General features: G+C 42.8%; 1 protein-coding gene across 1 annotated transcript; it reads right to left on the bottom strand.

Annotated features, from left to right (window-relative positions):
- Nucleotides 1-1,487: 1,487 nt before the first annotated feature.
- On the bottom strand, nucleotides 1,488-3,827 carry LOC140201002 (protocadherin gamma-C5-like). The gene has a single exon (XM_072264638.1). The coding sequence runs from the start codon at nucleotides 3,825-3,827 to the stop codon at nucleotides 1,488-1,490; it is 2,340 nt and encodes a 779-aa protein (XP_072120739.1).
- Nucleotides 3,828-11,252: the final 7,425 nt, after the last annotated feature.

Raw genomic sequence — 11,252 nt, 5'->3', positions numbered from 1 at the left:
CTCAAAGTTGCTAGTGAACGTCAGGACGAAGGGTCTCGATCTCAAACGTCTACTGCACCTCTTCCTAGAGATGCTGCCTGGCCTGCTGAGTTCACCAGCAACTTTGATGTGTGTTGCTTAAATTTCCAGCATCTGCAGAATTCCTGTTGTTTGCTATATGCCACTTCTTTACCCTCTCTCGTCATCTGCCTAGTTCTTCTGCAGACTCCATTGATCACAACAATAGCCACTCGTCCACCTATCATCCTATCGTCCACAACGAGGTCAGAAATCCATTTTTCCCATTCACAGAAAACCCAGCATTTTACTTCATTTCAGATTTTCCCTACTAGATTTTCCCGTAACTCGCTGTTTTAGCTTTCTTCAGTTCTCTCTATTCTGCCCTTATTCTTTTGGCTATATTTGCATCTTCTCCAGGCAAGAGTTCTGCTATTAACAAACTTTATCTCAGTCTTCCCGTCTGTCAATTTTAATAATGATTTTCTTGTTCTCTATCTGATTACTCAATTTAGAATATTAAAAGGCCGAGATAGAGTTGTTTCCTGTAGTGAAGAAATAAAGGATAAGGAGACACAGGCTCAGAATTGAGGGTCGTCCATATCGAGCTTAGACGAGGGGAGATTTCTATAACTAGTGGGTGGTGAATCCGTTGAATTCATTTGGACATAGGGCTGTGGTTGATTTTTTGAATCCTAACAGACTGTAAAAAGAAAATCAAAGCATGTATTTAATATTCCTGCTGTATCTTCACTTTCTATGCTTACATTATTTATTTCATCTAACTATCCACATTCTCCGTCCGCTATTCGGATATTTATCTCCTTATGGTAGACGACTGGGCTTCTTACTTCAGCTGCCTTTCTTCATAATGCTCCCGCTTTGCTTGTCACGTTTTTCGGCTTAACATATCATCATAACCCTTATCGTAGCTTACAATTTGATGTGGCTCGTGTGCTTTTCACTTGACCCATTTCTATTCCCATTATCGTTCGAGGAACGTTAGGTTTAAACCATAATATTTAAGACATAGGAGCAGAATTGCGCCATTCGGCCCAACGAAACAGCACCGCCGTTCTGTCATGGTTCGGCTCTTGAGTGAATACGGAGTATTATTTTGGGTTACACACTTCATACAAAACGCTTTGTTTGAATGCTAAAGATTTATAATCACATTAATTCACATTAGAAATTAACGACTTACATGGGACCACCATGCTTGGTGTAGCTGACATAACAACAAAGGGCTTGGGAGTGTGAGTCAAAAACTCATCGTCGAATTTCTATAACAGTTAAAACATGCCAGTTTGCGACGTCTGGATTAAATATTGCGAAATGTTGTCCTTGAATATGGTATTTTGCAATCAATATTCATGTTAAAATACGATTTCTTCGCCTCATAAACAATGGACTTTGTTTCTGGTTCTCTTTAATTATTTATTCCCATTGATCCAATTTCTTGGTTTTAAAGAGAGTTCGAAGTGGTATTGTTATCCGATATTTATAGATTGACATCGGGCCTGAGATATTGGCGGATTGCACGGCTTCAGAAATAGGAAATCGCTTTTCGCTGACTCTGGAGACAAACAAACAGAATAATGATGGTTTTCCGGTACGTAAACCATCGAGTTTGTTCTATTGTCATTTAAAGATTCTTTCATTTGAGGTCTTAGGTGAAAGTTGTCGTTAGAACGTTCAAGGCTGTAGCAACAACTGGGTGAATTGTAGTCTTGGCTGACATTTCTGCTCATGTTACACTTAATGCCAATCAGGAGAATGATGGTGACAAGAAAGAGAAAGGAAGTGCAGCCGAAAGTGACAATTAAGTAAAGATTCAGTTCAGAGAAATCTTCGGGCTTCGCTACAAAATTGCTGTTTTCAATGGTTCTTTCAGTGTTGCTGTCCGTAACTGTAAGGAGGATTGTAATCGTGCTGGATAGGCTTGGCTGTCCATTATCCTTCACCAAAATTACTAGAGTTTGTGTCGTGGCATCAGACTCCAAAATATTACGAGCTGTTCTAATTTCGCCCGAGTTTTGCCCAATATTGAATAAACCGGGATCAGTGGATCTCTGCACCTGATAGGACAGCCGCGCGTTCTGACCAGAATCGGTGTCAGTTGCCATGATCTTGGTGACCAAGTACCCCTGACCCACTGACTGCGGCACGACCTCCACAGCTGCCAATCCACTCTCTGCTGAAGGTGAAACAATTACCGGAGCGTTGTCATTTTGATCCAGGATGATTACATTCATCGTAGCAGTGCTGCTCAGTGGGGGTACACCAGCGTCCCGGGCTTGAACGTACACCTGGAACGTTTTGATATTCTCATAATCAAAAGAGCGCAGCGCAGAAATGGTACCATTCACAGGATTAATGTTGAGATACCTGGATACTGGTAAGTCCTGGATAAGGCTCTCTACAAAGGAGTAAGAAACGTAAGAGTTCTGGTCCAAATCAGGATCGACAGCAGATGCTACGGAAATAAGTGCACCCAGAGCGTTGTTCTCCGTCACATAAACTGTATAAGAGAACCGGGAAAACCTTGGGGCGTTGTCATTGACGTCAGAAACCCATATCTGGATAGTTTTGTTCGTCGATCGAGGAGGAGATCCCGAATCCCGGGCGAAAAAAGCAATATTATAGAGTGCGGTACTTTCCCGATCTAAGGAGTCACTGGTACTTAGTTTATAATGACCGCTCGATGATGCCTGCAACTTAAACGGAATATGTGGTGGAATCTTGCAGTGTACTTCTCCGTTCACTCCAGAATCTCGATCATGTACATTGATCATCGCGATTACTGTCCCGCGCGCCGCAGTCTCTGTGACCTTTGTAGTCACCAGGTTTACTTCTATTTCCGGGTCGTTATCATTGACATCAGTTATCCTGATTAGGACTTTAGAATGCCCTGCAATTGCTGGTGAACCTCTGTCCACAGCCTGAACATCCACTGTATAGCTGTTTGCCTCTTCGAAGTCCAGATCTCCTAAGACTCTAATTTCTCCCGTCCGGGGATCCAAACTGAACAATTCCTGCACTTCCTTTGAGGCACGATTGCTGAAAGAGTAAGTTAGCTCTGCGTTTAGGCCGTCATCTGCATCCGAAGCGTGCACCGTAACCACTGGGGATCCCCTGGACGTGTTTTCTGGCAGGCTGGCTTTGTACACCTTCCGATCGAAAACCGGCGCGTTATCGTTGCTGTCCAGCACAGTAATTGCAACCTGAGTTGTCCCAGATTTCCGAGGCTTTCCTCCGTCAACGGCCGTCAGCACCAGCTGAAAAGATGCCTGCCTCTCGCGGTCCAGGGGTTTCTCCAACAACAGCTCTGCAATTTTAATGCCTTCTTCCGCGTTCTCCACTTTCAGACTGAAGTGTTCATTGGGGCTGATCAGGTATGCAGTGACTGCATTTGTCCCCACGTCCGGATCGAGAGCGCTCTCCAGTGGAAAACGAGCGCCGGGTGCAATAATTTCAGCAATCTGCAAGGCAACGGTGCGTTGCGGGAAAATGGGCGTATTATCATTTATATCGACATTCTCCAATTCACCGCGGTACATTTCTGGGGGATTTTCAATCACAATTTGGAAAGGAAGAATACAGGTAGACATCGATCCACAGAGTTTTTCTCTGTCCGTTCTCTCATTGACAAACAAAACCCCACTTTCCAAATTTAATTCCGCATATGGTTTAATGCGACCGGAGACAAGCCGTCCTCTACGAGCGAGCAATGTTCCAGCCTTTAATCCTAAATCTTCAGCAATGTTACCGATAATTGATCCCCGCTCTATTTCTTCGGGAATTGAATAGCGAATCTGTCCGAAAACCATACTTAATGCACAAATAATAACACTAAAAGGCAATCCCAGGGACTGTAAGGCTTTCTTACCCTGTACATTCGCCATTGTTGTGAGGCCGCTTTCTTTTCCAGAAGCACGAATTTACTTCGGTTGCTTTGCGAGAGACTGCTGACGAAAATATCTAACCAAACCTTGTCTTGCCGAGATGACAGACTGGTCCTGGCTGTTTCAATAAACGGTCGTCCAGGCTGAAGTAAAATACCGGGTCGTTTCCGTCTGATTCTGCTTTCATTCACCGGTGGGGGTGGAGCAATGGATCTCTAGCTGCACTTGAGATCCTGATTGGTGGACAGCGACACAAAGATCTCTTGTCAATAATAACAACAGAAAATCTTAAAGCTGGGCGGCCCCAGGAAAGGCAGTCTACTGTTTATGGGTGTACAACTGTAATTTCTGCCCCAATGACACAAGAAGTTTCGCAGCTTATTCCGCCTTTTTTATTCTGTTCCAAAGTTTCCACCGAAGCTATAAAACTGTTCCTACAACTTTCAACAGCATATATTAAAAGTACTACGTGCATACATCCTTATATTGAACGATTGACTCAGGGATTGCTTCCGTCTCATAGAAACATAGAAACATAGAAAATAGGTGCAGGAGTAGGCCATTCGGCCCCTCGAACCTGCACCGCCATTTATTATGATCATGGCTGATCATCCAACTCAGAACCCTGCCCCAGCATTCCCTCCATACCCCCTGACCCCCGTAGCCACAAGGGCCATATCTAACTCCCTCTTAAATATAGCCAATGAACTGGCCTCAACTGTTTCCCGTGGCAGAGAATTCCACAGATTCACCACTCTCTGTGTGAAGAAGTTTTTCCTAATCTCAGTCCTAAAAGGCTTCCCCTCTATCCTCAAACTGTGGCCCCTCGTTCTGGACTTCCCCAACATCAGGAACAATCTTCCTGCATCTAGCCTGTCCAATCCCTTTAGGATCTTATACGTTTCAATCAGATCCCCCCTCAATCTTCTAAATTCCAACGAGTACAAGCCCAGTTCATCCAGTCTTTCTTCATATGAAAGTCCTGCCATCCCAGGAATCAATCTGCTGAACCTTCTTTGTACTCCCTCTATGGCAAGGATGTCTTTCCTCAGATTAGGGGACCAAAACTGCACACAATACTCCAGGTGTGGTCTCACCAAGGCCTTGTACAACTGCAGTAGTACCTCTCTGCTCCTGTACTCGAATCCTCTCGCTATAAATGCCAGCATACCATTCGCCTTTTTCACCGCCTGCTGTACCTGCATGCCCACTTTCAATGACTGGTGTATAATGACACCCAGGTCTCGTTGCACCTCCCCTTTTCCTAATCGGCCACCATTCAGATAATAATCTGTTTTCCTATTTTTGCCACCAAAGTGGATAACCTCACATTTATCCACATTAAATTGCATCTGCCATGAATTTGCCCACTCACCCAACCTATCCAAGTCACCCTGCATCCTCTTAGCATCCTCCTCACAGCTAACACTGCCACCCAGCTTCGTGTCATCCGCAAACTTGGAGATGCTGCATTTAATTCCCTCATCCAAGTCATTAATATATATTGTAAACAACTGGGGTCACAGCACTGAGCCTTGCGGTACCCCACTAGTCACCGTCTGCCATTCTGAAAAGGTCCCATTTATTCCCACTCTTTGCTTCCTGTCTGCTAACCAACTCTCCACCCACACCAATACCTTACCCCCAATACCGTGTGCTTTAAGTTTGCACACTAATCTCCTGTGTGGGACCTTGTCAAAAGCCTTCTGAAAATCCAAATATACCACATCCACTGGTTCTCCCCTATCCACTCTACTAGTTACATCCTCAAAAAATTCTATGAGATTCGTCAGACATGATTTTCCTTTCACAAATCCATGCTGACTTTGTCCGATCATTTCACTGCTTTCCAAATGTGCTGTTATCACATCCTTGATAACTGACTCCAGTAGTTTCCCCACCACTGACGTTAGGCTAACCGGTCTATAATTCCCCGGTTTCTCTCTCCCTCCTTTTTTAAAAAGTGGAGTTACATTAGCCACCCTCCAATCCTCAGGAACTAGTCCAGAATCTAACGAGTTTTGAAAAATTATCACTAATGCATCCACTATTTCTTGGGCTACCTCCTTAAGCACCCTGGGATGCAGACCATCTGGCCCTGGGGATTTATCTGCCTTCAATCCCTTCAATTTACCTAACACCACTTCCCTACTAACATGTATTTCGCTCAGTTCCTCCATCTCACTGGACCCTCTGCCCCCTACTATTTCTGGAAGATTATTTATGTCCTCCTTAGTGAAGACAGAGCCAAAGTAATTATTCAATTGGTCTGCCATGTCCTTGCTCCCCATAATCAATTCACCTGTTTCTGTCTGCAGGGGACCTACATTTGTCTTTACCAGTCTTTTCCTTTTTACATATCTCTGAAAGCTTTTACAGTCCGTTTTTATGTTTCCTGCCAGCTTTCTCTCATAATCTTTTTCCCCTTCCTAATTAAGGCCTTTGTCCTCCTCTGCTGAACTCTGAATTTCTCCCAGTCCTCAGGTGAGCCACTTTCTCTGGCTAATTTGTATGCTTCTTCTTTGGAATTGATACTATCCCTAATTTCTCTTGTCAGCCACGGGTGCACTACCTTCCTTGATTTATTCTTTTGCCAAACTGGGATGAACAATTGTTGTAGTTCATCCATGCAACCTTTAAATGCTTGCCGTTGCATATCCACCGTCAATCCTTTAAGTGTCATTTGCCAGTCTATCTTAGCTAATTCACGTCTCATACCTTCAAAGTTACCCCTCTTTAAGTTCAGAACCTTTGTTTCTGAATTAACTATGTCACTCTCCATCTTAATGAAGAATTCCACCATATTATGGTCACTCTTACCCAAGGGGCCTCTCACGACAAGATTGCTAATTAACCCTTCCTCATTGCTCAAAACCCAGTCCAGAATAGCCTGCTCTCTAGTTGGTTCCTCGACATGTTGGTTCAAAAAAACATCCCGCATACATTCCAAGAAATCCTCTTCCTCAGCACCTTTACCAATTCGGTTCACCCAATCTACATGTAGATTGAAGTCACCCATTATAACTGCTGTTCCTTTATTGCACACATTTCTAATTTCTCATTTAATACCATCTCGGACCTCACTACTACTGTTAGGTGGCCTGTACACAACTCCCACCAGCGTCTTCTGCCCCTTAGTGTTACGCAGCTCTACCCATATCGATTCCACATCTTCCCGGCTTATGTCCTTCCTTTCTATTGCGTTAATCTCTTCTTTAACCAGCAACGCCACCCCACCTCCCCTTCCTTCATGTCTATCCCTCCTGAATATTGAATATTCCTGAACGTTGAGCTCCCATCCCTGGTCACCCTGGAGCCATGTCTCTGTGATCCCAACTATATCATAATCATTAATAACAATCTGCACTTTCAATTCATCCACCTTATTACGAATGCTCCTTGCATTGACACACAAAGCCTTCAGGCGCTCTTTTACAACTCTCGCTGTTATAAAACTATTGACCCATCCCTTTGTACGATAAGATCTTCAGAAGTTGCTGTGAAAGTCTACTTCGTCATGATCCTGTACCTTCCTCACTGCTTGATTTTCTCTGTAACCATCACATTTTATTTTGCATGTTATATTGCTTTCCCCTTGTACGACCTCAACGGACTGATATGATTAAATGATCTGTTTGGAAGGCATGCGCAGAAACCTTTCCAATGTACATCGATATAATAAACCAATTGTCCAATTTACGGATTTTACAATAGCAATTTTTCAGAGAGCTTTCTTACGGCCATCTACTCTTCTTAAGAACTTTTTAGTTCTGTGTTCCATATTTGTTTGATTACTCCACACGCTGAGCATGCCGGCATGACATTCTGTATCCAGATCTAATGTAAATATCTGAAAGGTTAATTAAATTTATGATGATATACTTTCAAAGCTGTTGTCTAGAATTCCAACTTAACACTGGAGCCTACAGAACTGAAATCTGCTTGTGAAGGTTAAGTTCACGTATTCCAGGTCTTATTCATTGGTTATTACAGCTCAGTCATTTTATTTTTCGTTTGCATGCAGTGCCAATTCGGATAACCAAAAGTACAATCGTAAACAATTCATTGGAGATGAATAGATACACATATGATTGCATCCAAGGAGCACATTGCTGCCCAGTAAGCAATAACTGAGACCAGGCAGCAAGTATGCAGCAAGCAAGAAACTTCCGCCAATAAACGGAATTTCCCGGTGGCCAACCGTTTCAACTCCTATCCCCATTTCCATTCCCTCATATCGATCTATGGCCTCCTCTTCTGCCACTTTGAAGCCACTCTCAGGTTGAGGGAGCAACCATGATCCACTCTCCTCTCCTATCAGATTCTTTCTTCTCAAACCCTTTCTCTCTTCCACTTAACACGTCCCTGTTGCCCATTAACCTGGCTTCACCTATCGTATTTTCTCTTTTCCTCCTGCCCCTTCCCTCACCGTCTTATTCTGGCTTCTTCCCCATCCTTTCCAGTTCTGATGCTCGAGTCTCGGTCCGAAACGTCGATTGTCTATTCATTTGCATAGTTGCTATCTTACCTGCTGAGTTCCGTGTCAGCATTTCCTTTGTGTTGTTCAGCAAGAAATATTGTCAGTCTGGAATAGAAACCCAAAGTTGGTGCTTAATGCTAAAAATCATTGACGATTGCTAAACTTGAAGGCATATTATGAAAAGCACCTGTAATGAACCCTAAAACTATATACTGAAATTTTTAAAATTCTGTTGTACATATCGTGATGTCGAACAGGAACAGAAGTAAACGGGCAGTGAATGAGAAGTTAAAGGCCGCATGGAATCAACTCTCTAGTATTGGAAATCTAGACTAAAGGTCGTGGAAATTTTATAAAATGATCATGGGGGGGGGATCATGGAAGATTTCAGTCATCTGCAGATATACTCGCTTGTAGAAGGACGTTCTATTTAAATGAAAATGAAATTTCTACAAAACTACATAGAAGCAGAAAATATTGGAAGTACACAATTGTTCAAAGTGGAAACAGCTCTGAGAGGAATAATGTTTCCGAACAATAACCGTCAATTTTATTTCCCACCTCATTCACTGATCATCCTGGTAGTTCCAGTATTTCCTGCCGTTCAAAATACAAAGTAACTATATGTCACAAGGTGCAACCTGGTCATTTGCTTTCGTACAGGGATCGTCAGTAAAACCAAGAAATATAATACAGTCACTGAAAGATCGCAACCAACAGGCCGGACAAACGACCAATGTCCAAAAGACAATCAACTGTGCAAATACAAGATAAATAAATACATAAGCAATAAAAATCAAGGACAGTGAAAGGAAGTAGCCATGAAAGTCAGTCCATAAGTTGTGGGAACAGTTCAGTGTTGAGGCGAGTCAATTTGAGTGAAGTTATCCCACTGGTTCAGATTCTCGTGTTTGAGGGGTAATAACTTTTCCTGAACCCGGTAGCGTGGACCCTGATGGCAGCAGCGAGAAGAGAGCACGTCCCGGATGGTGGGGGTCACTGATAATGAATGCTGCTTTCCTGTGGCAGTGCTCCATGTAGATGTGCTTAATGCTGCAGGGGTCCTTGTCCGTGATGGACCGGCCTGCATCCAATAGTTTCTGTAGGATTTTCCGTTCAAGGGCATTGGTATGTCCATAACAGGCCGCGATGTAACCAGTTCATATGCTCTTGACCACACATCTTTTGAATGTTGTCAAAATAACATTAAATCAGTCGAAAGAGATGACATAGGATTGGAAGGTGTAGAGTCTCTATGGGTTCAGTTAAGAAATAGCAAGGGTAAAAGGACCCGAATGGTAGTTGTATACAGGCCTCCAAACAGCAGCTGGGACGTGGATTACAAATTACAGCTGGAGATAGAAAAGGCGTGTCAGAGAGACAACGTCATAATAATCGTTGGGGATTTCAACATGAAAGTGGATTGGGAAAACCAGGTCAGTACTGGACCTCAAGAGAGAGAATGTGCAGAATTTCTAAGGGATGACTTTTAGAACAGTTTGTTGTTGATTGGGTGTTGTGCAATGATCCGGAGGTGATAAGAGAGCTGAAGGTTAAGGAACACTTAGGGAACGGAGATCACAATTTGATAGAGCTCACATTGAAATTTGAGAGAGAGAAAATAAAATCCAATGTGTCGGTATTTCAATGGAATAAAGGAAATTACAATGGCAGGAGAGGGTAACTGGCCAAAGTTGACTGGAAAGGGACATTTGTGGGAACGACAGCAGAGCAGCAATGGCAGGAGTTTCTGCGATAAATGAGGGAAGTGCAAGACAGATAATTTCCAAATAAGAAGAAATTTTCAAAGGGAAGAAGGACACCACTGTGGCTGACAAGTGAATTCGGAGCCAAAGAAAAAGCGAAAGAGAGGGTGTATAAGGAAGCCAGAGCTAGGGGGAAGATTAAGGCTTGAGGCGCTTTTAAAAACTTACAGAAGGAAACGAAGAAGGTCAGTAGGAACGAAAAGATGAATTATGAAAGGAATCTGGCGACTAATACCAAAGAAAATACTAAAAGTTTTTTTTTAAGTATATAAAAGTCCCTTAGAGAATCAGAGTTGACGGCTAGTTGCGGAGCCAAAAGAGATGGGGGAGATTTTGAACAATTTATTTTCTTCGGTATTAACTACGGAGAGGATATTGAATTCTGTAAGGTAAGGGAAACAAGAAGGTTAGTTATACAAAGTATGATGATTAAAGAAGAGGAAGTACTGGCGCTTTTAAGGAATATGAAAGTAGATAAGTGTCCAGTTCCGGACAGGATATTCCCTAGGACCTTGAGGGAAGTTAATGTGGAAATAGCAGGGGCTCTGACAGAAATATTTCAAATGTCATTAGAAACGGGGATGTTGCCGGAGGATTGGCGTATTTCTCATGTTGTTCCATTTGTTAAAAAGGGTACTCATAGTAAACCTAGCAATTATCAGCCTGTCAGTTTGACGTCAGTGGTGGGTAAATTGATGGAAAGTATTCTTAGATATGGTATATATAATTATCTGGATAGACAGGGTCTGATTAGGAACAGTTAACATGGATTTGTGCGTGGAAGGTCATGTTGGACAAATCTTATAGAATTTTGAAGAGGTTACTAGGAAAGTTGACGAGGGTAAAGAGGTGTAAGTTGTTTATAAGGACTTCAGTAAGGCCTTTGCCAAGTTTCCACACGGAAACTTCTTAGGAAGGTTCAATCGTTAAGTATTAATATCGAAGTAGTAAAATGGATTCAGCAGTGGCTGGATGGGAGATGCCAGAGAGTAGTGGTGGATAACTGTGTGTCATATTGTAGGACGGTTGCTAGTGGTGAGCCTCAGGGATATGTACTGGGTCGAATGTTGTTTGTCATATATATTAATGATCTGGATGATGGGG

This window comes from Mobula birostris, chromosome 7, assembly GCF_030028105.1.
Source record: "Mobula birostris isolate sMobBir1 chromosome 7, sMobBir1.hap1, whole genome shotgun sequence".
In the NCBI taxonomy this organism is placed as follows: domain Eukaryota; kingdom Metazoa; phylum Chordata; class Chondrichthyes; order Myliobatiformes; family Myliobatidae; genus Mobula; species Mobula birostris.
Note: the sequence above shows the minus strand (reverse complement) of the source record. Positions and strands in the feature narration are given on the sequence as shown.

Coding starts and splice junctions, on each gene's coding strand:
- LOC140201002 (XM_072264638.1), bottom strand. CDS start 3,827: ATGGTTTTCGGACAGATTCGCTATTCAATTCCCGAAGAAATAGAGCGG.